Source organism: Brachypodium distachyon, chromosome 5 (genome assembly GCF_000005505.3).
Source record: "Brachypodium distachyon strain Bd21 chromosome 5, Brachypodium_distachyon_v3.0, whole genome shotgun sequence".
NCBI lineage: Eukaryota > Viridiplantae > Streptophyta > Magnoliopsida > Poales > Poaceae > Brachypodium > Brachypodium distachyon.
This window is the reverse complement of record NC_016135.3, coordinates 16243910-16271339: the sequence shown is the minus strand read 5'-3', so window position 1 is coordinate 16271339 and position 27430 is coordinate 16243910. Positions and strand designations below refer to the sequence as shown.

The following is a 27430-nucleotide window of genomic DNA, read 5'->3' as shown; positions in this document are numbered from 1 at the left end:
TGCTGCCGCCGGCCTCGCCTCCCGCCGCCAGCCCGCGAGAGCACCCCTCCAAGATCCGACGACGGCTTCGAGCGGCGGATTCCTCTCGAGAAATTTGTGTATGCGGGGGATTTCTCTTGAGAAATCTGTGTAATTTTTGTTCATTTTCTGAGAATTTTTTGTTCATTTCTGTCGGGTCGGATATACCGACGGGTACCCGAGACCCGATCGGGGCCGGGTCTGGGAAATTTTAGACCCGCTTCCGGGTCCAGGTCGTGGGACGGGTGGCCGGGTCCGGGTCTGGTATGTCCTGACTCGGCCCCGAAACTGCCGGGTGCCATTCATAACCGGGCGTCTGTGGCTGCAAGCGACAAGCAACATGGTCTCAGGGCTATCGTTGGTTGAATTCAAGTTGTGACGTGTTGTGCAAGCTCACTAGTACACCAAAAGCAAAAAGATTCACCGTCCAAGAATTACATGCTTTTAGAAAGCCATCTCATACTGCCCTAAGACTTCATGCGAACAGCGAGGATGCAAGTTGAGATAATTGGTTAGGGCCATTTTAATTCAAATTTTTATCGGAGTTCTGAATTATATTATTTATAAGAATTATATTAGTAACATTTTTAAACTTGAATTCTGTGACAGCTTGTTTGGTTTAACTTTGCATTCAGTTCTATTTTCATCGAGTGGAGCTTTTTATGAAAAAAAAATCTCTTTAAAGTTTATAGTTGTGGCATATTACTGCACTTAGGGCGACTCCAACGTGACGACTCATCCGTTTCAGGCCGGACGGACAGAACGCCGGCCCAGCACGACCCATTTTGCTCTGCGTCTCTTTTTCGGTTCGGCTGGACCCATTTCCAACCCAAATACAGGCCGGGTTTGCGTTTCCATGGACAACGAACGGACCAAGCGTTCCATCGAGTCAAAACTTTTCAGCTTCCTGGCCCAAATCTGGGCCAAGGTTTGCGTTCCCACGGACAACGAATGTACCAAACGTTCCATCAACCCCTAACCCGATCTTATCAAATGGGGACCCCGTCGTCCCCATTTCCCCACCCCACACCACTCGCTCCCGGTCCCCCAACCTTAGGGATCACCGCATCCTTTCGTCAATGAGCACTGTGGCCATGAATCCTCCTCCGTCGCCTCCTTTCGCGTTCTCCACGAACGTGCGCAGCCTCGATGCCCGCAAGATTCCCTATCCCGCCAGGGAGCAGTGTCTGTTGTCCGAAGAGCTGTGCCCGCGGACCGTCGAACTTGTGTAGCCCGAGGCACAATGCGGCCGGCTTGCTGACGCGTCGTCGCCTAGAGCCTGAGATGGAGGATGAAGAGGCGAGAGATGGGGATCGAGGAGGGAGGAAGCCTCGCACTGCTGACCCTTCCAGGAGCTGCATCGGAGAGCTCCCTCGCTCCCCGCGTGCGATAACGTTTTTGAGCGCGTGGATCCGACGAGCAAGAGGAGGGCTTGGTTTTGTACGCCTACAAGGCGTCGCTGAAGAACAGCGCCGATGAGGCCGCCTGTTGGGTGGTATTCAAGTCGAAAGGATTTATAGAATTCGCCCCTGTGCTCCTCCCCCCCCCCCCCCCCCCCCTCCCCTCTCATCTTCTCTCTTTCCATGGCGCCAAACCCGACCACCCTCACCCTCGGCTCCCTCCCCTCCATGCCTCTGCCTCCCTAGCGCCGGAGCTCCTCGCTAATTAAGTGTGCGTTCCGCATTTTCGGTATCTTGAAACATCCCCCGAGGCCCGAATCCGGCCCAGGCCCTAAGCTAGGGATTTTGATTTTGCTTTCAATTTTTTCGCCCCTGAACGAAATTACTGGATTTCCAGAAAAAAAAATCGCACGAAAAGTGCAAACCAAAATTTGAAATTTAAATTTCAGAACGGTAGTTAAATAAGCTATCGACTACCTAACAAACAGAAATTTAGTGGCTAGTAGCCGGTACTGTGTTCGAGTATTGCCGTTGAAAATTACTACTCGTATAATTTTTGAAAATTACAGGTATATCCTTATATCACTGTACATATGCATTGGCTTTGGATGTGTCTATGTTTCACATATTAGCGCACTGGCTTCTGGAAGAGGAAAGTGCGATCTTCCAGAAGTTGCCGCCGTGATACTAGCACTCATCTGGAAGTAATCCTTCTCGAAGTAGGAGTAATCCCTTCTGCGAGTATTTAGGTCCGATATCCACCGACCCGCTCACCGGGCATCGCGCTCGCACACTCCTTTGCGGGAACGGACGGCTGGATCCGTCTCGGGAGCCGGGAGGACAACGGACGGTTCCCATAATCCCATACAAAGCAACTACGAACGGACGAGCACCTGCTTGATCGAGGATCCAAGATCACACGCCGCCATCAAATTACCCCCAACCCCAGGCTCCGATTTGATACGAGCGGACAGTGTAGACAGAGATCCGCAAGCGCAACAGATGGAGAGGGCGGCCTATTCGATACGAGCGGATAGTCTGGACGGAGATCCGCAAGCGCAACAGATGCAGACCGAGGCGGCGGCGGCCTCCCCCACCGTCTCCCTCAAGCGCGACCGCGGGGACGCCAGCACGGGAAACACGGCCGCCTCCCCCATCGTCTCCGTCCGCAAGCGCCCCCGCGTCGACGTCGGCACGGGCACGGGCACGGACCGGCTGGGCGATCTGCCGGACTGCCTCCTGCACGAGATCCTCGCCTACCTCGGGTCCCGGCAGGCCGTGCAGACGTGCGCGCTGTCGCGGCGGTGGAGGGACGTCTGGCGCTCCGTGCCCTGCGTCGACATCGACCAGCGGGAGTTCCCCGCGGGCGGCGTCAGCAGCGCGGCCTCTTCCTCCGGATTTCGATTGGACCGTGAGAGGTTCGAGGATTTCGCCGACACCATACTGTCGTCGCTGCTCCCTCCTGGCGAGGCCCCGCCGCCGCCTCTGGGCGCGTTCCGCCTGCACCTGCAGCCTCAGGTCGACCGCTTCACCATGCGGACGCACTTCGAGAGGTGGATCCGCCGCGCCCTCAGGCGCCACCCGGCCGCTGTCGACCTCCACTGCATCCGGGACAGCGCGATCGAGTGGCCGCTGCCCTCGACGTCAGACCTGGACCTGGGCTCCGGCACCGGAACCTTCAGCCGCCTGAGGAGCCTCCGGCTCTACGAGGTGTGGCTACGAGACGCCTGCTTCGGCCAGCATCTTGGCGTCCAGTGCCCTGTACTCGAGGACCTGCGCATCGAGAGGTGTGTCTACTGGGTCTGCAGAATCGCCTCGCCCACGCTCAAGACCCTCGCGATCATCCGTAGCCGGAGCCATTACAGGGGCGCCTCTTCGGCCATCGCGGCTCCTCGCCTCGCGTTCCTCGAGCTCGTCCTCATATTTAGCAGCACGCCCGGCAGTCCTGTGATGGTTGCTCCAGAAAACGACGCACTGGCGTCGCTCGTCAAGGCGTCCATCTGTATAGAGGATGCGGACGACTTGGTGGTACGTGCCGCTGCGAACCGACGGCCGAATAAGCACAAGCAGGAGTTCCTGAAATCAATGTGCAGCTTCCTTTCCCGACTCACCAACGTCAGGACCCTAGCATTGTCGGGGTTCACGACGACGGTACGTAAGCATTCTTCGACTTGTCTCGACTGCTTTTTTTAGCAATCCAGTGTTTTTAACAATCTTATACGACTCCCTTCTTTCTGTATTTCAGGCATTGCTAGACCAAGAATCCCAAGACTTTCCAGCGTTCAAAAACCTGGAAACCTTGCTTCTCGACGGCTGCGATATTGGAGTAGAGAACTTTCAGGTGTTGACGAGAATTCTTGCAAACACTCCTAATTTGGAGACACTTGGATTGTACCAATGCAAGGTATGCATTACTCTTTAGAGAAAAGCCTTTGTTTACTTGTACAATATACATTAGCTCTTTGTTTTGACACATTGAAACCTTATTATACTACTGTACAACAGTTTTTAGGTCGTGCAAGGAAGAAGAAAGGAAAGGCCGAGGCGAATAGGAAGTCTTCCAAACAACGTGAACCGTCACTCCTTGCACAGAAAAACCTGAAGTCAATAGAAATCAAGTACGTGCCAAATGATTGTGATCACTTCATAAAGGCTTTCAAAACAATTCGTGATGGAATGCCAGGGAAATTGCAATCGTGGCGGCTTTTAAGAAATAGGGATACTGAGAATCAAAGATTATTACGATTAGTTAGAAAGGAATAACAGACAGACTCTGTGTTGACCTTTGTTTCTGAAAAGGAAAGCATCTCCGGACTCTACACGGTCAATGACTCAATGTAAACATTGCAAAGTATTACACGTCATGTTGAAAACTCCAGGGCTCTCGCGTTTTCCCTCTCGAGCGGCTTGAGAGGGCGACACCGCTGCTGCTGTCGCGTACCCGCCCCCCCCCCCCCCCCCCCCCCCCACCCCCCCGCTGCCCCAAAGGACGTGGCTGGCTAGCGTAGCTACCGCTGATGACGAGGGCGGCAGGGCGGCAGGGAGCAACCCGCCTGCGGATCTAGCACCAACCGTTTCCCTCCTTTATAGGAGGAGTCTTGAATTATATTACTTCATAATTTTTTGATCGGATCTCCTTTTGACTTGAATTTTGTGACAGAGCTTGTTTGGTTTGTAGGACTGAAACTTTGCGTTCAGTTCCAATTTCATCGAGTCGGTCTTCATGGATTTTCTTTACAGTTTATTTTCCAGTTCTATCATATTTCTGCAGTAATATATTTGAGTATCCGCAAAAACTAAATAAAAATAAAAATAATACTCCCGTCGATCCATATTAATTGTTCCAAATTTGATCAAACATGAATGTATGTATGTTTAAAAAACGTCCAGATACATGTAATATTTTGACAACTAATATGGATTTGAGGGAGTAATACATTTGAGTATTTTTCTGGAGTGCCCCTACTGCACACATCTCAAAGCAGCACTGTCCTTCTTCGTCCACCTCCAACGCCTTATCCTCTCGCCCCACGCAGTTAAACCCCTCTTGGCTCCCACACACCCCGCCCAAAATCCCAAATGCTCCCCCTGTCCTCCTCCCTCCTCCCCTCCCCTCTCCTCCTCTCTCTTCCCATCGCCACCTCCAAACTCTGCCACCCTCACGCTCGGCTCCCTCCCCTCCATGCCTCCGCCTCCCAAGCGCCGGAGCTCCTCGCCAAGTCCGCGCTCCGCCGCATCTCCGACAAGCTCCGCAGCCTCGGCTATCTCGAAACATCCTCGGAGGCCTCGACTCCGGCCCCGACCCAGAGCTCCGATGCCCCGTCCCCTGGAGAGATCTTCGTGCCCACCCCGAACCAGCTTCCTCGCCACCGCGTCGGCTCCACGCTAGACCCGAGCTGGGCCACGGGCGATGGCGAGGCCGACACAGCGCGGCGCAGGCGGAGAGGCGGGAGGGATGCCGCGGTCCCGTCGCCGCCTTCCGCGGCGGAGCTGACGCTTCCGCGGGACGAGCTGCGGCGGCTGCAGGGTGTCGGGATCCGGCTGCGGAAGAGGCTCAAGGTGGGGAAGCCCGGCGTCACGGAGGGGATCGTGAACGGGATACACGAGCGGTGGCGCAACGTGGAGCTTGTCAAGATCAGGTGCGATGACGTCTCCGCCATGAACATGAGGCGCACCCACGAGATCCTCGAGGTGAGCACTGACCTGTGCAACCGTGTTATGTGTTTCCAAGTCAAGTTTCCCCGCTAATTCCTTGCACAGGTATATCTTTATAGCACTGTATGTTTGCATTGGCTTGGATGTTTCTGTGTTTCACATATTAACACATTGAGAAAATTTGAATTTCGATGCCGGAAATCGGAAGAGTGCTACTTTATGTTCAATGCCACTGTGCACTGTATGTTAGTATTTGTCTTTCCAAACTGTGATAGGATAGTATGCTGCGTGTATACATGATTACACACTCTTGGTGTGAAACTAGCAAGGGGAAATGTACAGAATGTTAGGACGCAATGCTGCTCTGATAACTGTGTAATCATATGATCAAGATGGGAATATGTTATATGGTACGGGTTTGAATAAACTAATTTGACAGTGCACTAGCACATGCTTTGTTATTATATACTAGTGTTTACTTGTAAAGTGGTAATTCCATTTCACAAACAAAAGTCTATAACAAGAGAATGCTGTATAGTTGGACCTATTTTCATCTCAATATTATCTCCGACTTGTAATTTTCATGTTCTCTATGTTTCATTTGATAGAGGAAAACTGGAGGCTTAGTTATTTGGAGATCTGGAAGCACCATCATACTGTACAGGGGAACCAACTATAAGTATCCTTACTTCCATGACCAGAAGAGCAATTCTGAAGATGGCAAAGACCTTGGTATAGCATCAGTGCAACAAAGTAGTAGTGAAGAGGACGCTGAGAATCATGCATCACATGATAGTACTCTCGAGGAAGATGAGGAAGACGATAGTTTTGGCATAGTATATGGAGAACAGAGGACTATTGCAGAGGAGGACAAGAATCATGATGTAGTGTCTATGGAGCAGAGTGTCATCAGAAAGCAAGATGAAAATCATCCCACAATATTCTCTAAAGAGCCTGTTGTTGATACAAAGGAGGTAAATTTAGTCACTAGATCTACATTGAAAAGTAATTATGGAGCTGCAAACAAACATCATGCAAGATTTCTTGTAAGAACTAATGCAGATCCTCTTAGTGAGGTCAGAGCTCCAGCTAGGTCAACCTTAGTTATTGGTGTTGGTTCTCCGAATAAATTTCGGTTACAGTTACCCGGAGAGGTCAAAGTAGCAGATGAAGGTGACAAATTATTAGATGGGTTGGGTCCACGGTTTTCTGGTTGGTGGGGGTATGACCCCCTTCCAGTTGATGCTGATTTGCTGCCAGCTATTGTTCCTGGATTCCGTAGGCCTTTCCGTCTTCTTCCTTCTGGTGTCCCATCTAAGTTAACAGATAGGGAGATGACTATCCTTAGGAGACTAGCCCGTCCTTTGCCTTACCACTATGCACTTGGTAATGTTCTAATTTTCTATTTACCATCATCTTGCTTTACTTTTGATAAGATCTCTGTTATTAACTTTTGTGGTTTCTACTGTCTAGGAAGAAGCAGCAACCTTCAAGGATTAGCTGTATCCATGATCAAGTTATGGGAAAGATGTGAGGTCGCAAAGATTGCAATCAAGAGAGGTGCATACTGCATTGATAGTGAGCTCGTTTCTGAGGAATTAAAGGTAGGTAGGTGTTGTCGATTCATTGTACGTAGTTATGCTTGCATTTTATTCTATAGCACCTTTATATTTGTTTGACGGTATTATAGGTTTACCATATGGCATGCAATGTTTTTGGAGATTTAAGATGTTTATCCGTGTTCTATCATAATTGAAGTTGAACTGCTGCAACCTCAGACTTCTACGTGCTGAAAAATAACTGTTTGTACTCTGAGGAAACTTTTTGTTCCCAAGAAATTGGCAGGAGCGCTGCCCTTCAGTTAAGTAGAATTGGTTCTCCGAGGGAACTTAACAATTCCATCTTCATGACTTCATGGTGCATTACTTTTTCTCGCGACGGGGTACAGTTGATTATCACCGTAATCCTTGTTGGTTGGCAAGTCAGTAAACGAGTTACCAAGAGGCCCTGGGATCAAATTGCAGTAATCCACAAATAAGCCCACCTGAAGTGTAATTAATGGTGCTCGAGTCACAGCCACCAGCCACAGTTAGAGATGCCGTACCAGTCTGACGAGCCATCAGTTGTCTTCTCATCACCTTGTTATATGCTAGACCAATTGTGGAGGAACAACTCATACTTTGCTGCTGCAAGGTGGATACCACGGTTGTTGAAGATAAGGGTGTTCATTTCAAACTAACACTACTGAGCATCCTTTCTCGGTTTGGCCAAACTGACAAGGAACACCCGTAGTCGAAGACTTGAAGGAACCACTTGGGTTAAACTAGCACCCCTAGTGGCAGGAACCACTTTGATGTGTTGCACAACCATTACGTCTGTTTTCGATAGAAGATGGGTCTTTGAACCATTTTCTAATTAAAAAATAAATTTGCTTAGCTAGACATTGCCCTAGAGACCTAGGAATGCCAAAAGGGCAGAAATAGTTTAATCCAAATATCTGATAATACAAAATGGCTCACCAACATCAGCTAATACCAGAAATTAGAAGTGAACCAATGGGAAATTGGAATTTTCTTCTAATGTTTTGACATTCCATCATCAGCATCAGCGAAGACCAGCTTTACTATTCTCTACTATACCCTTGAATTTCCATTACAAGGCACCATTAAGAAGAATCTTCATCTCAGATCAGAATGATAAGTTACACTGTTACGTTTTGATTCTTGCAGGGCTTGACTGGTGGGACCCTTTTATCAAGGGATAACAAGTCAATTGTATTTTACAGAGGAAAAGATTTCCTCTCCCCAGCTGTCTCTCTTGCAATAGAAAAGCGCAGAAAGCACAGCAATTCTACAACCGGCAAGCTCAAGCCTGAAACTGAAGAAAGCACATCTACACAAGATGCTTCTGAACTCAAGATGACAAGTGACGCCTCAGTAAACGGACATGAATGCCATGAAGAGAAGAATGAAGGGGAAACTTCTCTTAATACAGTTGCACAGAACGTGGAGATAAGGTTATCTCAGGTATAATTTTTCCTGTAAATTTTGCGGTTACCATCTCTTGGCAATTTATTGTCTTTTTTATCATTTTAAAAATCCCTTCATGTGCACATAAAAAATATTTTCCAGGCTATAGTGGAGAAAGAGAAGGCCGAGAAACTTCTTGAAGAGCTAGAAAAGGCATCTCAGCCTTCAAAAGCTGAAACAAGAGAGCACATCTCAGACGAGGAGAGGTACATGTTGAGGAAAATTGGTTTGCAGATGAAACCATTTCTGTTGCTAGGTGGTTATTCTTCTCAACCTTCCATTACAACACACACATCTGTTCTCAGCATTACTTCCTTAGATTATCTGTTTTTGGTACAGGAAATTGGATTCTTAGATTGAAATGACATGCATAATATTTTCTACAATTGTCATACATGTTAATGGGGGGAGACGTATGTCGGTTTATGTCCCTTGAAATACACAAATTTGGAGTTGTTCTGTCATCTCTTGCGTCTAGAAAAACTTTTCATTTAGTACTCCGTACCATTTTATATCTATCCATGCCTTGGCTGTTACTTTTTAAGTATACCAACAACAACAATAGTCTGAATACTGGTTTGATAGAGAAGTAATAAGATTCATTGCTCAACTTGCACAACCTGCAGTGATGGTTTGTTGAAGCACATCTGAAAGATGTGAATGGCTAGAGAACATGAAGTACAGAGATCTTTTTATTTTTAGATAAGGTGTGTATTGCGTAGCTTGGGAAATGGAAAGGTTCTTCATAAAAAAAATCCTCACCCATTTCTGTCTTGCATTTTTATTATCTCTTATAATATCCTTGTTTTCTATTGATTTGCAGGAAGGAGAGGAGTTTTTGATGGAACTATTGAAAATATGCACCTTCACTGGAAGTATCGAGAACTTGTCAAGATTATATGTAAAGAACACAGCATGAAAGATGTTGAATATGCTGCTCGAACACTAGAATCTCAGAGTGGTGGTATTTTAGTAGCGGTGGAGAGAGTGAGCAAAGGACATGCAATCATAATGTATCGAGGAAAGAACTACCACAGGCCATCAACTCTCAGGCCAAAATCTTTGTTGAATAAAAGGGATGCTCTGAAGCGTTCTGTGGAGTACCAGCGTCAGAAGGTGAAACTTAAATGCACTTGTTCACAATGGTTTTTTCATACATATATTTTTAAAATCCTGAAATAATAATACCCCTTGTTTATTTTAGTCCCTGAAGCTTCATGTACTTAATCTATCCAAGAATATCGACTATTTGAGGGGCCAGATGGTGAGTTTTAGTTTGCTTCTTAACGTCTATCAATTTTGTCATGAGTGTCGTTAACTTCTTTTTAACTATAATAATGCAACGTGTTCAGCAAACAGAGGGTCATCCTGTGGCTCGGTCTGATCTGATGAACTCAGTCCATGAAAACAAAGGCATAAATGATCTCAGCAACAGCTCTGGAACATTAGAGGAGAAAAGTGAAGTAAACAATTTTCTAACTTGAATGTAGTTCCATTGCTTCCTAGTATATTCTGTACCCAATATTTATTTACTTAAATGTACATGGTCAAGGAAGTTGCTCCTGAGGGTTTCGACTCAGAGGGTCAGGATTCTACTTCAAGTGGAACAGATGGAACCTTGAATTTAACCAAATCTGGAGTTCCTCTGGATGATAGACAGGTCAAGAGTCACCCTTGCTAATGAAAACTCTATGTTGTAGTTTGGTCATTTCAATCAATTTATGGCGAACTAATATGCACTCACATGGTATTTGCAGAACAAATTATGTTTCAACAAGCATAAAGATGATTCTTCTGAAGCTTCAAGGCCATGCCTAAATGAGAGTTCAAGTACAGTTTCATCAAATGATCTGATCAAATATGTGAGTTGTTAATGTTGTCTACCCATTTAATGGCTTTTTTTGTTCCCTGCTGATGCTGTCGGATTGCTGCTGCAGCAAAATCGACTTAGCTCTGCCATAGCATGCCATTCAGACAATGATAGTGAAAGCTATTCCAGAGACGTTGAAATCGTTAAACCTTGCCAGGCACTAGATGAGCCAAAATTGGATGAAAAATGTACTCCTTACTTGCCTTTCAGAACCGCACCGCTATCAAATCGAGAAAGGCTTATGCTAAGGAAGCAAGCTCTCAAAATGAAGAAACGGCCAGTACTTGCCATCGGTATCATCTTAGTCTAATCCTCTGTGTAGTTTACAACGGCTTCAAGTTACTATGCTTATCATTTGATTCCTGTCACAGGGAGAAATAATGTCATCACAGGAGTTGCAAAAACGATACAAACACACTTCAAAAAGCACCCTCTTGCTATTGTGAATATTAAAAACAGAGCTGATGGAACTCCAGTTCAACAACTGATATCAGAACTAGAGGTTTGTAATCTACAACCGAGTATTGCTATCTCCCACTCCAAGTACTCTGACTTAATCTGAGTTCTTTTTGCTGTCCAATGGGAACAGAGGGCAACTGGATCAGTTCTAGTGTCGCGAGAACCAAACAAAGTGATTTTGTACAGGGGATGGGGAGCAGAAGTGACCCAGAAAAGCTCCAAGGAAAACAGCACAAATGAGGTAGAGAAGGAGGTGATATCACCTCAGCTCCTTGAAGCCATCAGATTGGAATGTGGATTGCACTCTGATGAATCACAGTAGCTGGATCCCGGTTAACCTCTCACCGACATATTTCGAGAAGAATCTTATCATCTCCACCCGTGATACGTGGAGAAACGGAGCAAATTTGTCTGGCAGATGTGGACGCAGCGAAGCTGTGCATCAATCTAGCCATCAAGGTGTGGAACTGTGCCGTGCAACCATAGTGGTGATCAACTAATCTTGCTTGTGTGCAAAATTGTAATTTTATCTACATGAATCATGATGCATCGAACTGATCTTTATTTTTTCTTTACTCTCTCTCTTTTTTATACAGGTCCCAGTTGAGCCTCTTATGTTGTTGAGATACACACGGACATGTTTCTGCATGCCGTGCATTCTTATCTCCCTCTGTAAATTTTACACGTTCGAGAGTCTGTCTGAATGAACTTTGCCATGAACCCAAATAAGATGCCACGGAAACTCTTGGTCGCTATAATCTGAAAAAAAGAAGAGGAAGAAGCTGGTGTTGTTTGCTGGAATTCAGCAAATTTGCAAGTGAAGTGACTGAGCAATTATCAAACCCATTTTCTCTCATAATTTGTCATGTTTAAAAATGTTTTTGCGGCTGGCCTACTACACAGTTAAAAATGCTGCGACCAAAAAGCAAAGGATTTGCCTGTTGATTTGTTTCAGCACTACCGACATCTAGCTTTATTGATAGATCGATGCCAGATGCCTAAAGCTCTCGCCCTCCGCAGGTTGCGTATTCGACTATAAGCGACTTCCAGTTTCTCTCCACAAAATCCCCCCTGCAAATCATCCGCTGCAAAGTGCCCTTGCATCTTTTCCTGCTAATTGTTCAACGTCGTGGCAACAGCATTCGGTTCTTCCTCGGTACTCCGTCGATGACATCACCTCACAGCGATCGCTGTTTCCTTTCATCCGCGAGGAGAAGACGGTATGAATGCAGCCGCGAGCTTTACCTTAGTGCATTGGCACTTCGCAGTCGTATCTCTTTTCCTTTTGACGCGAACGCACAACAGCCGTATTGAGCCGGAAAGAAGAAAGAAGAGCACGGCTTTAGCCTTTTCCAACCTCACCAACCCCAATGGCCAAAGCTTTACACATTGCAAGACGACAAAGACACGCCTTTTGGCTCTCTCAGCCTGCGTGGCAGCAGCGCCCCTGGATATACTGCGAGTACCTGTCTCCGACATGCAGGCTTGGAATCTTGGATGCAGGAAAAAGAGATGAAAAAAACTTGTAAAAAGAAGGCACCTTAGCGCAGAATTACCGCTTTGTTTGGCACACGCTTTATCGGTAAAGGGTAGAAGGAATCTACGCTCGTGTTGAGTTTAACTCCGTATAGCTCCCGCCTCCCGGCGGTAACTTTGCAGGTCCGAGTTTCACAATGAAAATTCGACAGATTAAATGCCGCCAGGTAAATATACAATACTTTGCGTACGCTGTAGCTTTTGCTTCAAATAACTCCGTCTGGTTTTCCGTCAAGAAATATAAGTACTCCCGTCGTCAATCGCTCGACAAGTTGACATGGGAGATGGAGGAACATCATGATAGCAGAAACAAAAGCAGTTTTATCGCCAGAAGGCCACATGATAAAATGAACGAATACTCTCAGTCTGTTTATAGTGTCATCTCGAGACACACTGAATTTACAGGTGACAGGACCATGGGCTCATGTCCATCCATTGTTTTCGCTTCACAGTAAACATCGGTCACACTGCTGGGGACTCCCCAAAAATTACACCGGTTCATAAAGAATCTCCCCTGGATTAATCCTACCTACAGTACTTCTGCTGCTACGTTGGAGTACGTCTGGAGCGTCCCCGCGTAGGAACGAGTCGCGGTTAATAAGATTGTCCTCTCAGATATGTAGTGTTCAAATGAAGGCCTCTATGATGCTCACAAGGATGTGTGGCACTGAAAATTCAAAGATCTCTCAAGATCCTTCGGTATCACAAAACAGACCATGCGAGGTGAGTCTGACAGGTGCGGCTTTTTTGACATTTCAGTCAGTGTATGATTTTTGAGATTCCACATCATCACCAAAGGGAGCCGGGTGAATTCATGCAATAGATTGACAGTGCCACCGCTACCCGGTGTGCAAGAAAATGCTGCGGGAGAAGAGAGACGGGCAGGCCTGTGGCAGTATTTTTTACCCCATGTGTAGATGTCAATTGGTGGATCTGTATGCCTTTGACTATAGCAAGCGTAAGATTTGGCGAAAAATGACAAAAATAACCTAAAGCTGAAAGAAATTTAAATAATTAACCTAAGGCGAAAGAATTTCACTGATCTAACCCTTTCGAATAGCATATGTCCCAAGAGCGCTAAGCTATGAAGAGTAACGCCTCTTCCTAATTAAGGCGCTACACTACTGCCAGCGTGGCAAAGCGGAGCCCGGCCTAGCCCCACCCGCTGGTGAAATTAGCCAGGGAAAGGCACAAAGGCGATGCAGTAAGGCTTGAAGCCTTTCTCCCAAGGGTGCTATGCTCTAAGGCTTGAAGCCTTTCCCAAGAGGGAGCTGCTTGAAGCCTCCAAGAGGCCTAACCATCACTGATCATGTTCCATATGTGTAAGGAGAACTGGCATTTTGAATAGAAGGTGTGTGGCAATCTGGTTCCCTCTTCACAACTGGCAGAGGTCACAATTCCACCAGGACGTACGTTCAAGGCTATGATTGATTACAAGCCAAGCAAAGAATTCGCACTCATCGCTTAGCTCCAAGCATCTGACCTTGATCGTTGTTCGTCATTAATCCAGTCGATTGCGCTTTATCTGACGGTCGAGACTGTGGAGCCAAGACTCGAAGCGGTGAAGCTAAAGAGATCTCATATGGGTTTCCCTCGGTAAGATGCATGCATGCCTACGAGGACGGACTAAAGGGAGCAAAACACCTGAAGATGCCGCATAGACAAGCCAACAACAATGCCGAGGTAATCTCTCAAGAGATGAAAGAGAATCCTGGAGATGCCATTCTAAGGAATTTGCATTCTTTAAAAGAGAACTTACACTTCTGCGCTTCAAACACCGCATATGTAATTAAGTTTTGCACCTAAATCAGAAACTTGAAAGGCTAGCTAGCTAGAGACTCTTTCAGACATAGAAAAGCTAAGCCCTTCATGCAAGGGTGTGCTAGCTAGACCGAACATCTGTTCCACACACACGTTGTCTAAGTTTTGTCCTAGTGAAACTGCATACACCCGCATACCATACTGGCAATGCTTACCCGCATGTTAACGCCTAGTTCACCATGCCAAGGGAGGCTAGACCGACGACCCAACGAGCATTGCCAACCGTATTATTAAAATGAGAAAGGCTGAGGATGGGAAGTGGTGAGAGACAACAACATCTTGGCCCTCCTATTGAGATTCAGTTGCGTGGTGGTGCAATAAAAGTGACCCCCCCTCCCTACATCATCGAGTGTTAGTAGGGACAACTGATAAATAAGGACTAAAACATATCGTTTGGGCAAGGTATATAGGAGCTACGACAAGACTAAAACTAAGAAACCTCATCTCGCTAAAAGTAAATACATATAGTAAACCCACCTACCCACTTCCCCCTTAGTTTATTTCTTTAAAGAGTAAAAATGTTAGTTTTTTCTTATGCATACTTTTTCAAAATGAAAATGTTTGTGTCGTACTATAGTTCTTCTCTTACTTCAAAATTTCACGGATCTTATCCAAATTGCAACTTATAAACTTGTAAATAACAATGATCCTAGAATATGGAGTAGTACTATTAATTTCCACCATATGTTTTCTTGGATTATCTATTTCTAAGTTGATTAAGAAATCCTCACTCCTAAGTCGACAGCCAATATCTAATTAATGAAGATTGGAACATAGCAACACTTTAGAAATATGTGAAACTCTAGTTTCAGAATTGTAAATTCTGGTTTTAAAAATGTGGAAAAATTGTTGGTTATCTATTCTTACACTTGAGGTTGTACATTTTCTTTAACACTCTAGGTTTTTATAATGTACAAATGGATCGACAACATAATATTTTTTTTTCTTTGACAACTAAAACCAACAATTTTCCGTGTCATTGTACTCTCGTTGGACCCAAACAGCAAACCCATATTTTTCTCCTTTGTGTTTTTCTTTTAACGGGTCCCAAGGGAAGCGCCAAGCTAAAGCCAGGCCATAAAATGCCCTAAAACCTACATGACTACATCACCATCCATCCAGTACCGTCACCATCAGAGCAGGGGGAGAGACAGATAGAGAGGGGAGGGAGACCCCTGGGAAAGAGGATGAAGAGCCCAAGAAACCACGAAAGGACGTGTGTGGCTTGTGCCGATGGCCTTCATCATTCCACACCATGTGATTGCAAGGAGAGTCTCCCCCTCTCGTCCTCTGCCCCTAGCTACTTCCAAGAAGCAATCATGCTGCCTCGAGCTGCTTGGGCCCTTCGCCATCATCACCACCACCACCACCTCCTCCTCCTTCTCTCACCTCCAGCGCGTACTTCCAAGAAGGAGAGGCCGGGGGAGCTATAGTTCATGAGGAGAGGGAAGAGGCCAGCCAGGGGGTGAGGTGTGTTAGAGAGAGACGATGGTGTGTACATGCTGATGATTTGGTCGGGTTCTTCTCTAGTACTCCTCATCATGTGAGTCGAGAACCCGTCGTCAAATCGCTGCACCGTACCTGCTAGCTGATCTCCTTCCATGCTTCATCTCCCTTCCTCCTTCCTCCAGATCGAACTTCGCTGTGCACTGCCATGGGGAATCAAGCGACTTGGTCCGAATCAACGTCCGCACGTACTGTGTTCTTTTATAGGGCTCTCTACTTAGGCAAGACAAGATGATATCTGCTGCTAATTGCTAAAGTATGCCATTTCGTGTTATGTTATGTGCTATATCTATATATATTGATTGATCTTCTATTATATATTTCTGTTCATATCTCCCCCTTATGATTTGTGCCTGTTCGTTTTGATCCATTCTTTGGAGATCTGATATATAGATACATGTGTGTGTTCTTCTCTAGCTTTTCTGGATCTCTTTCTCGAGCTATTCACATAGGATTTCTAGATCGATTTGGTTGGCAATTAATTTCGATGTGCTTCTTTGCTTCTTGATCCAAGGCATCGACATATGGCATCATCTGTTCCTCCTTTTTTTTTACTTCATATTTTGGTTGTGTACATAGATGAAGAACATGAAATGTCTCCATTATCTAGCTAGCTAGCACAAAACTCATGCTTCCCATTTGTGAAAAGGCGAACTACATTCATTATCTGCATGGCTCTAGCTTTAGTACTCGCACCTAGACACGCATTAAAGCTCAGCCACACACACAGCGGCGAAGATCAAGACCTGGCCTGTGAGCAAGATATATAGTCTGGCTGACTCAAATCTCTTGGCCGTTGCATCTTATAGCAAAGCTCGCTATCGCTCTGCGTGCCGATTGGAGTAATGTGCAATGATAGCTTGTTGGCCAATAGCTGAGGTAGTCCCATCTAACTTCACATGTTACCTCTTTCTTTTTTTCCAATGCAATCCTTTGTAGGAGTACGTTTTTTAAACAAATTCCAATTGTGACGATTAAATTCAGCTACATTTTAAAGAGTTATGTGCCGCACATTTTTTTTAATCTAGGGTTGGTAGAAAATATATGAAGTTAGTACAAAACATGGAGCATCCCTCAGGTTCCCTATATCTGTGTTCATAGACTAGAAACGGTACCTAGCTTGGTTCAAAGCATTGTAGTAAGGTTACAAATTGAAAATATAGCAATATCATAAACTTAATTTTTTTTAATAGACAGGTATTAATTAAAATTTGGTTCTTCTGGAGCCAAGGACGTCATTTAAAACGGAGAAAGTTTACTTATAACAGGTACACTTATTTCTAAGTAGGGATCCACCTGCGAAAGTCCCACTTCTAGTTCATTTCTCAAATCTTCTATTCAAAATTTTGCTCAAAATTAGAATAGGAGATTTGAAAATTGAACAAGAAGCGGAACTTTCACGGGATCCCGTTTGCATCCCTATTTCTAAGTCTCTTTTGTATACTTTCTTAATGTTGTAATAATATGTGCATTTTATAAGTGCATTGATACAACAAGTCAAATTAAGTTATGTCTTCCAGACCATATACATATTAGAACCACAGGAACCGTAAAACATGGGAAAAGGAATCATGCATGATAGGATGCCATGACATGTTGAATCATGTGGGTGAGAACACATGAATCAACAGTAGAAGTTGTTTTGTTGCACCACAGGAAAATACAGGAGTTTTGCATAGAGACTAGTGTATGTCATAATTGTCATAGACAAATATGAATTTTCAACCTAGAGGTCTCTAACCTCTTGTTGAATCCCTATCGGATTAGACTGTATGAAAGCAATCCATAGTAATTATGGAGGGCCCATTTCTTTCAATCAAAGAGCATGTGCGATTTTTTTTAGAATCCTACAAAAAATATGCTTTAAATTCCTTCGATTCAAAGAGACCATTATCTGATGCCCGAAGGTGTACATATATGCACCAACTAGCTAGTATTCATACCGCAAAATAGGTTAATTAGGCCTAATTTTGTATAGCCTTTTTTACTTCTCATGCATAGATTGGAGATCACTTGCCTTAGGGGAGTTGGGATTTAATTAGGTCTACCGTATTTGTATATATGACCATTATTTTAGTGCGTGAGTACGTAGGAGCTATCCTTAATTTGCAGATGGGTAGTTGCATTTCAAAATAGTGAATATCTATAGTTAAAAATAATCAACACTCTAGTTTCCAAAGTACTATGGTTGTGTGCATTGATCGATTCAGAGGCTGGAAAGCTTCCCTCCTTTTCGATTTTTTTCCTCCAAAGTACTCCAGTTCAATGTCGATACAATCGACCTCTGTTCAAGAATATATGACGTCTTAATAAATGTGCAATCAAACTGTTCAAGAGTATATTTAATCATCGGGTAGAACTTTTGCATGTTCTATATCTTTGATTTTGAGATTGGTGACCGTGCCTACACCCCTCCGTGTGTTTGCATGTCCTACATCTAGTAACATACGTTTTGTGCATATATAATCAACTTTGTTTCTTCTTTCGTAGTCTAAATGATATCGATGGGTACCAGTGACAAGAATGCACTTAGCACATTTTGATTTTCATTGTTCTGTCTTTTTGTTTTGCTTTGTCATTTTATCTGCTGTTAAAAGCCTGCTTCTAGGCTTAATCCCCATGCAAGAGCATTAGATCGAGGGTGTACATGTCATTCAACTTTTGATCTTTATAACTTCACCTGGCTTCTGCATTTGGCAGTGCAGTGCATGCAAGAGATATATTTTGAGATAATGGAAGAGAACGCTGAGTTGATCGCCTTTTACTTGCGCCTATTTTAGCTAATGCTTTGCTTGTACAATTTCATAAAAAACATCAAGGGAGATGGTTTTTATAGATATATGAGGGGACGCGTAAAACCCCAAAGTAAGCGCCTGGGGAGGGTTGTCTTAAGCATGATCCAGTTCTCGATAATAACTAGTATTCCATCCTTCTAACTTTACAAAGGTAATCATACGTTTCGAGAATTAACTCTGAGCATCAACTAGATAACTTATAAATGCGACTCAATGTTTTTTTTTTCATATAACTACGTTGCATTGGTCAAACTGACGAGTTCAAAGTTACTTGCTCTGATCCAAACATTTGTATATGCAGTCTTTTTCAGACCAAGTAAGTTAAAGGAAAAAAAAATATGTTTGATTTTCTATTGACATTTCGTAAGCAATTAATTTTATCATTCATTTAATCCTGCTCCAATTTCTTCTCATCTCCTCCTTGTCTTACCCAATACGATGATGTCATTAAAATTGTCTGGCTAAAAAAAATGATTAATTATCTAATGAATTAGGTTTTCAAAATTCAAATGTACAGATATTCTGAGAAAACTTGTCCCTAGATATCAAACTGGTTAAGCAAATTATAAATTGAGTAAGAAGGAGTCATGAGCCAGTTTCATTTGAAAAAGAGCATCTACGATATAAAGGACCTACATACATGAAAAGCAGCGGCGCTGCCATTCATTGATTAAGCAAGAAGAATACAGAGAGATAACGGACCTAGCTAGTACATATATATTGTCATCATGGATGTCGGGTCCAGCGTGACCTGCGCTGCTCTGATCTGATATGATCCGATCGATCAGTGTCAACCCCGGTCCAGCCGTCCAGGTCTGGGGTAAGGCCAGCCTTGTCGCCTGCTATTCCTATCCATCTCCCCGTTTCCTGGCTCGTAGTAGATGAAGTCGCCGGATTCCCTGTGTGCATTCATATCGTTTCTTTGTTCTTTAGCCGAATTGCCGTACGTTTGCCGACGAGTTAGCCGGCGGGGCAGCAGTTTCTGCCAGTGCCATCGTTTATTTGCAGGGAAATGGACCTCTCATAGCAGCTGGTTGCTACCTTACTCATGCACATGCACATGTCATGATTACCTTGCACACGAGAAACGAAAGAAACTACGTACTGCTAGCTGGCTGGCTCTGTTCGGATGAATGCATTCACGATGATGGATCGTCAACTAATTACAAACTTACCTTTTAGGCTTTGTTCGTTAATCTCATCCCTGTCTTAATCCAAGGAGAATGAAAGGGGTTGGAAAAGATTGTAGTACTCCGTAGTTCATTTCCCCTGAATCTCTCCTAATTTCGCTCAATCCCTGTGTTCTTGATGTGAGCCAAACGAAGCCTTACCAGTGATCTTGCGAGAAAAAAAAAAAGCCTTACGGTTACGGGTGATCGAGTACCTTTCAGAGAAAGAAAATAAAATGAAACAAGAGGGCAATGGATAGCGCCTGCAACACCGATCGACGCGAATTTCACGGAATACCACCGGGACGACACGGTGGGGAGGACGGCAGAGGGCGAGGGAACAGCGCAACGGCGGAGCGGGCGGAAGGCCCATCTCTCCATTAACTAGTTTCACACGTCGGCGCCGCCTGTGCGGCTGTGTCCGTGTGTGTTGCATTGCACGTACTAGTACGTACGGCGGGGCCGGCACGCATCCATCCACGCACCACGAAGAACCCGGCGCGCCGCGCGCGACGGAAGGACGGACCCAGCGCCTGCAAGTCTCGATCTCGCGAAAATTTATTACGGCTAAGAAAGAGTTCACCGTAGAACAGTTCAGCGTGCGGTACCTACAGTAAGCCGCCGCCGGCCGCCGCACCGACATAGCAAAGCCGCAGTATGCGCGGTGTGGTTCGTGGGACCTGGCGCGCATCGATCCGTTGCTCCCGATCGAGTCCCCACCTCACCGCGGTGTCAAATTTCAGCGGTTTACTTTCAGTCCACGGCCATTGAACTGTTCTACGGTGAACTCTTTCTTAAGGTACCACGATCTCGAAAAATATTACTCTATCGGATATATATGGTAACCACCTACAAAATTACACTAAAAGTAATACTAAAACGCTACACTTGCTACATATAGTCGGGATATCTCTCTTCTATTTTTTGTTGGCTCACCAACGGTTTCCTGTCAATTATTCAAAGCAGACAGTCAGAGAGCGAAACATGTTAACAGAACTCATTTAAATTGAAGGTGAAGTTTTAAGTATTAAACTTGCAGATTTTGCTCACACGTTTGCAAATTTGATCTTCTTTTTATGAAATTTTACAAGCACATAAAGATTGACTTCACATTTGTAAGATACACTTTACGTAGTTTCAAATTACTCTACTTAAAGTTTTTCATGAACCGCATAAGGAGGGCTACGTGGTTTTGCATTTCGAAGAAAAAGGAGAGAGTTAAGCCTCTTGTTCAAAACCATGTCAGAAAAAGTACTTCCTCGGATCCATAATAAGTGTCTCAAATTTTGTACTCCTTCCGTCCAACAAAAGATGTATCAACTTTGACCAAATTTGAATGCATCTATACACTAAGTCATGTCTAGATACATCCAAATTTTGACAAACTTGAAACATCTTTTGTTGCACGAAAGGAGTTCTAACTTTGTACAAAGTTGTACTAAACCAACAATACTTATTATGGATCAGAGGAAGTACAAAGTTTTGTCAGAGAAAAATCAGGTCAAAATATTGCCAACAACAAACTACCTAAGGGAAGGTATACCTACACTCCTGCGGTACAAACACAATGGCCGTGTCAGCAAAGACGAGCCAACACGGACACACAGTTTCGTTTTCAATAAAAAATTACACCAACTTTTGGAAAAGAGTTATGTGGCCAGCAAAAACTGCTAAATTTGGCTACAGGATAGTGGGGGATGGAACTAAAATCAAATTTTGGAAAGACTTGTGGTTTGGTTCCTCCTCTCTTGCTGTCCAGTTGTGGCCTCTATACATCATTTGTAATGAATGCGATGCTACTATTATTGCTGAAATCTGGGATGGACACACACTTAAGTTCACTTTTAGGAGATTTTTTTCCCAGTCCATGATGGAATCCTGGTATGCCCTGTAGCAAGTTGCACAAAGTATAATGCTTAGGGATGACACTGATTCCCTTATCTGGCAATGCAGAGCTTCAGGCCAATACACCTCTAGTTCTCTATATAGCATTATTAATTTCAGAGGGGTGAAGACCTCCCTCTGGTCTATTGAAACCCCACCAGGGTTCAGGTTTTTCTATGGCTGGTCTCCCATAACAAGATTATGACCAGAGATAACCTGAAAAAAAGGATGATTGAGAAGCCTGAAGACTGTGTCTTCTGCACTGAAAAAGAGTCTGTCCATCATCTGTTCTTTGACTGTGTGGTTGCTAGAATGATCTGGAAAACAGTCTCCCTTTATTTCAACAAACAGCTAGGCGCTGATTTAGAATTTATAGCCAGATTATGGCTTTCCAATAAGAAACATGGGGCTCTGAATTCTATATGCTTTGCAGTCCTATGATGTATTTGGAAATTTAGGAATAGCTTTGTTTTTAATAACGCTGTTTGGTTAAGCTCTAATCAACTCTGGTGGCTAATCCTTCAATCTATAAAGAAATGGAGAATTATCTTCAGGCATGAGGATTTGGGGCAGGTAGAGGATTTATGTACCCTCCTTCGCTCGGTGCTGAAGGCACCCCCTCTCTTGGGCTGGCGTTAGCAACAATTGAATCTACTGGAGGTATGATTTGCCCGCTGTCGCTCCTGAAGACGACCTTTCGGGAGATTATGCAAGGCTCAAGATCTCTGACGCGCTCCAGTTGTCCCCACCCAAATGCACTGAAGCTCGCCGGGCCCCTCTGCTGAGCCCGATGTCTCCTCTAGACGTCGACGGATCATCCCCCCAGCCATCTCCCATGAAGAAGAAGAAGCTGGCGGTGCTCCCATGCTCCACTTCGATGCCCTGTGTGGCTCCTTGATTGCCGCTCGCCGGCTTGTAATAGCTATAGTTCCTTTTGGGCTTTGCAAAGATAGAACTAGGAGTTTGGTAGCTTTTGGCCTGATAATTGTTCCGATACCTCACATTTTGCTACTCTGTTCTGTCTGACCTGTTGGGTCTCAATGAAAAGTTGGGGCCAGGGGAGATGGTCCCTGTTCATCTAAAAAAAAATATTTACTGTTATTTCGCCTCTGTCCGTGAAAGGCATACTATGAGTACATCTGTAACTACTGGTCTCCGTACAATTAAACTTCACCAACTTTGACTCACAATATGTAATTAAAATTGGATAATAATTTGTATTAGATTTGTCATGGAAAATATATTGTTAATACTGTTAACTTACAAACATATTCATGCGGGGAAAAAATGGTCAAAGTCACATGTTAGATATTCTGGTTATTTCTAGAACATGTAAGGAGGGAACAAATATATAAACATACTCAGTTCAGAAAAAAAAAACATATTGTCCATCCGATGTCCAAACCAAGTGTCAACAATGATATTAGAAATTCTGCTGCACTAGGTCCAAATACTCAGGTTGATTGCTCCAAAGTTCCTAGAAATTTGTCCATCCGATGTCCAAACCAAGTGTCAACAATCAGGCTAATCAAGTTAAGGGTACATCAGTTTCTAACTTGACCAAACTGTTTGGTATTGACTTCTCTCCAATGCTATGGAAACATATTTCAAAAGAAAGACGCCAAGATTGGTTACGTAAATCCTCGAAAGCAACGCCAAGCTCTTGTGATCACATCTAGACCTCAAGAGACCATCAGATCCAACAGCAATGGCGATTCAGATTATCGTAGCCAATAATGTTCGTGCACAGGCGAATCAAGTGATTGTCAAGCGGCAAAGTTGGTCACGGTCGCCGTCTGGCATGGTAAAACTTAATGTTTATTCGGTATTTTTTTCGAATCGGAGCTACTCCCCATTTTCCATTCAAACGAGAACGGAAACAACATTGTTTGATACAAAGAAGGGGGGGGGGGGGGGGTAGGTGAATTATCTTTATTCGGTATTTGATCGTGATAATTTCTCGGAACCGGAAATGTTATCAGAGACAACTGGGTGTGTTGGTTGCAGCTTCAAATCGTGGGTTACTTCACGCAGCTGATCTCTCAGAGGAAGCAATGGCACTGTATCACGGCCTCCAGCTTGTTCAGGACAGGAGATTGGGCGCAATCGAGTTATCCAGGCTAAGAACCACGGCGGACAGAGTGCAGGGACGGCTGTGGCGATTTTTGAGGATTGCAATTTCTGTTTAGCACAGAGACATGGTGAAGGCATCATTTTTTAGCATCGTGAGTTGTGACAGACAAGAGAAGCAGATTGTGTCGCTCATACTCTAGCAGGATTGGTTAGATCATCTCCCTCGGTCTGGTTAGACAATGCGGCGGATTCTATTGTACCTCTCCTGGTAGAGCCGTAGAGGGTATAGCAAGTGTTTCAAATCCAAGGGTGCCTAGCATCACTTGGTGTACACAGAAAGGCTGCACGATTCTAATTAATCAATTGGTGTGCATTTTAACCTCATTCCGATTCTTATATGAATCGATAAATATTAGTACTAGCCTAATGCAAACAAGGAGACAAATTTTATGCAAAAGCAAGGTTTGTTATAAAGTTTTCAAATAATCTAAAGCAACACTCTCACCCAGCATCACTTCTCGCGAGACCATCAGACTGTTTTGCAAAATCACCACTCAGCATTCAACGACCAATACGACAGCCCTCGAGATCCAACTCCAGATTCCACCATGGTTTCCCCTTCTCCAGCTTCCAGCATGGTTTCCCCTTGTCATGCTGCGGTGTCAATCACCCCATGTGGTATGAACAATGTATCACTTACTCTATGTAGTACTCCCTCCGTTCCTAAATGTAAGATTCCATAGCTTTGTCCTAAGTCAAACTTCTCAGGGTTTGATCAAGTTTATAGAAAAATCTACCAGCATTTATAACTTTAAATTAGTTTTATTGAATATGTCATATATATCTTCATAGTATACTTATTTGATATTGTAGAATGTTAATATATTTTCTATAAACATGGTCAAATTTGAAGAAGTTTGACTGAGGACAAAGCTAGAATATCTTATATTTAGGAACAGATGTAGTATGAACAATATTTCAGTAATATCTAGGCATTTAGCTATTGCCGTGATTTGAACACAAAATTTGCACCAAACAAGTCTAATGTTTCATGTGGATATAATTGATCAAGATTGGCTATATAAGTTCAAATGATATAAAGCAAAGCTCTTGCACAGCATATAACATCACCTCCTAGTCTCCTACAAGACCATCAGAGAGATCAGACTGAAACAAAGATCTCCACCCTATGGAATTACTTCTAGAGGTCTAGTACATGCAAAGAGATTACCTTGATCTTATGGCAACACTGTGTTGCATGATCTACAGTTCTTCTGATCTCCCAAGCAGAAAATGAACAAACACTGTTATGCAAAATTACTGGTCAGACGGTCAGCACTCAACCGCCAGTGCACGAGTCCTCGCCATCCGACTCCAGCTTCCACCATGGTTTCCCCTTCGCACTTCTGGCCAACTTCTCTGACCCATCGCCGTCACCATCCTCCTCAAACACCACATCTTCCTCCTCGTCCTCCTCTTCATACCTCCACTCCAACTTCTTAAGCACGTCCCTGTCCCGCCATTTCCCGGACATGGACGGTGCTGCCTTCCTGGCTTTCCCGGCGACCACCTCAGCCCAGCTGAACCCCACGTCGGCCCACCTTGCCAGCCCAGACTCCCCACCAACCACCACAGACCGCACGCCCTTCTGCCTAGCTAGCCGCAGCAGAGGGGCGAGCTCCTCGTGCGCCGAGACCAGGATCAGGCACCCCACGGACCTTTGGTCGAGCACCTCCTGGGCGCGCTCCAGGAGGGACGCGGACGGGGTCCGGGAGAGCTGGGCACGGACTCCGGCTCGACGGAGGTCGTCGGCGGGGGAGCCGGGGTTCGCCGCGGCGGTGAGCTCGCGGGCGGCCTTGGTGTACTTGGAGAGCTTGAGGGAGAGGGACGCGGCGAGGCGCACGCGGCGGTCGCCGCGGGAGGAGTCGATGCGCTCGAGGCGCTTGGCGTGCTCGCGGGTGTGGATGGTGTCGAAGTGGTGCAGCAGGGTATCGCGGGCGCGGAAACGGCGGCCGCAGACGCGGCAGAGGTGGGTGGCATCGGCGGACGGGTCGGGGGCGGGGAGGCGGTGGGAAGGGTGGAGGAAGGCGGCGGAGAGACGGAGGCGTCCAAAGGAGGAGGCGGCGAGGTGGAGGCGGACGGCGGCGTCGTAGAGGGCGAGCTTCGAGGGGGGGCGGGAGGCGGCGAGGTCCCAGAGGACGTCCACGGGGGTTGTAGGGGAGCGGGTTGCCGGTGTGGGACTTGGGGTAGTGGAGAGGTAGCGCAAGTGTGTCGAGAGGAGTTTGAGGGTTGCGGCGAGAAAGCGTGGCCGGAGGTTGGAGAGCGGCGGGATCATGGGACGGGAGATCTCACCTGGGAGAAAGGGGCGTCAGCGGCGGCGCGGCGCTTCTTATCGGTGGCTTCCAGTTCCACTTCCACAGGGCAAAGGCATCAAGCACGTATGGAAAACATTTTTAACAAGCATGTAATTTTTCCTTTTATTAAACGAAGACATCACAGTTGACCGAGAAAAAGTTGACAAAAAATGTGGATAAACCGAAAGCCACAATGACATTTCTTCCATGTTAACTCTCTAGCTTCATCTTCATCAACTCTCTAGCTTCATAATTTGGACCTTGATATTTCTCTAAGTCATTGGTGAAGAAATTTAAGAACACCAATCATATATAGAATTAACTAATCTCTCGGAACACCAAACATATATAAAGTTAACTAATCGTTTTGGATAGCTGTATAAGCTATCCGATCCAAAAGATAATTAGAGATTGTTGAATGTGTTGGGTTGCGAAAATACATGTAAGAATAGTTGTAAAACGGTTTAATTATCGTCACATAAATAAGAAAAAAATACCAAAATAAAAATCATAAGCCAATAGATGCATTGGTTCCATCGGGTAGATCATAATGGTGATGCCGAGATGGCACGGGAAGATGAAAGACCTTTATTTTGTGCTAAGCCATCTCCGCTGCTAGGACCCATGCACAGAAAAAAAAAGTTTTTTTAAAAAAATAGCCCAAACATCAGCTAATTTTTTTAAATAATATGAATTATTTAATCATTTTTTAAAATAATATGCGCTTTTAAAAAATTACAAAACTAAGTCGCCCTCGGCATGGCCCATACCAATTAGGGCCAGTCTGCCTGGCCCAAGCCGATTAGGGGCAGGCTTGGGCGAAGCTGATTAGTTGCGGTTGGCCTGTGCGAAGCTGATTAGTTCCAGTTGGTGTCGTCCAAGCCAATTGAAACTAATTAACTTCCCCAAGTTACTTAGCTGCATGATCAATACATATTTAAATGGACCTAGCTTGTGTTTCGTCCACAAGCCTAGCAATCCGACTGAAATTAATGCACGACTGAAATTAAGAGAGCAAATTAACAGAAGCTGTTACAGAACTGAGGCACAATTGGAGTGAAATGGAAAATTAAGAGAGCAAATAGTTCAATCGTGCCTTAGTTCTGTAACCAGCTTATGTTCAATCATGCCTTAACTTCAATCCAATCGTGCCTCAGTTCTGTTAATTTGCTCTCCTAATTTCAGTCGTGCCTTAATTTCAGTTGAATTGTTGGGTTTGTGGACGCAACACAAGCTACGTTTATTTAAACATGCATTGATCATGCAACTAAGTAACTTGGGAAAACTAATTAGTTCCAATCGGTTTGGGCGACACCAACTGAAACTAATCAGCTTCGCCCAGGTCAACTGGAACTAATCAG

General features: G+C 44.9%; 3 protein-coding genes and 1 long non-coding RNA gene across 10 annotated transcripts; 3 read left to right on the top strand and 1 right to left on the bottom strand.

Annotated features, from left to right (window-relative positions):
• Positions 1-1594: 1594 nt before the first annotated feature.
• On the top strand, positions 1595-4282 carry LOC100825264 (MEIOTIC F-BOX protein MOF). Its single transcript, XM_024456156.1, has 3 exons — positions 1595-3569; positions 3664-3822; positions 3924-4282. Exons 1-3 carry the CDS (start codon positions 2421-2423, stop codon positions 4179-4181), a joined length of 1566 nt encoding a protein of 521 aa, XP_024311924.1. The 5' UTR covers positions 1595-2420; the 3' UTR covers positions 4182-4282.
• A 685-nt stretch (positions 4283-4967) lies between these two features.
• On the top strand, positions 4968-11773 carry LOC100824962 (CRM-domain containing factor CFM2, chloroplastic). 6 transcript variants are annotated; one of them, XR_001404873.2, is made up of 14 exons: positions 4969-5609; positions 6182-6959; positions 7047-7177; positions 8303-8599; positions 8705-8858; positions 9426-9718; positions 9807-9866; positions 9955-10065; positions 10155-10262; positions 10360-10464; positions 10683-10765; positions 10844-10974; positions 11062-11419; positions 11528-11773. XR_001404873.2 is itself a non-coding variant. In XM_014896078.2 (13 exons), the coding sequence occupies exons 1-13, from the start codon at positions 4998-5000 to the stop codon at positions 11251-11253; spliced, it is 3108 nt and encodes a 1035-aa protein (XP_014751564.1). In that variant the 5' UTR covers positions 4970-4997; the 3' UTR covers positions 11254-11753. The 6 variants fall into 6 exon arrangements, 3 of the variants coding, with proteins under 3 accessions (XP_014751565.1, XP_014751564.1, XP_010239997.1); XR_001404872.2 differs by having other exon boundaries at positions 4971-5609; positions 10540-10765; positions 11062-11390; XR_001404871.2 differs by having other exon boundaries at positions 4971-5609; positions 10540-10765.
• Positions 11774-15924: 4151 nt separating this feature from the next.
• Positions 15925-18558, top strand: LOC112269485. The gene is made up of 2 exons (XR_002961328.1): positions 15925-16673; positions 16988-18558. It is a non-coding gene; the product is annotated as an uncharacterized LOC112269485 (long non-coding RNA).
• Positions 18559-24067: 5509 nt separating this feature from the next.
• On the bottom strand, positions 24068-26147 carry LOC100824659. 2 transcript variants are annotated; one of them, XM_024456283.1, is made up of 2 exons: positions 24947-26147; positions 24068-24438 (listed from the first exon to the last, which is right to left on the bottom strand). In XM_024456283.1, exon 1 carries the CDS (start codon positions 26048-26050, stop codon positions 25055-25057), a length of 996 nt encoding a protein of 331 aa, XP_024312051.1. In that variant the 5' UTR covers positions 26051-26147; the 3' UTR covers positions 24068-24438; positions 24947-25054. The 2 variants fall into 2 exon arrangements, with proteins under 2 accessions (XP_024312051.1, XP_024312052.1); XM_024456284.1 differs by having other exon boundaries at positions 24068-24369.
• Between the last annotated feature and the right edge of the window lie 1283 nt (positions 26148-27430).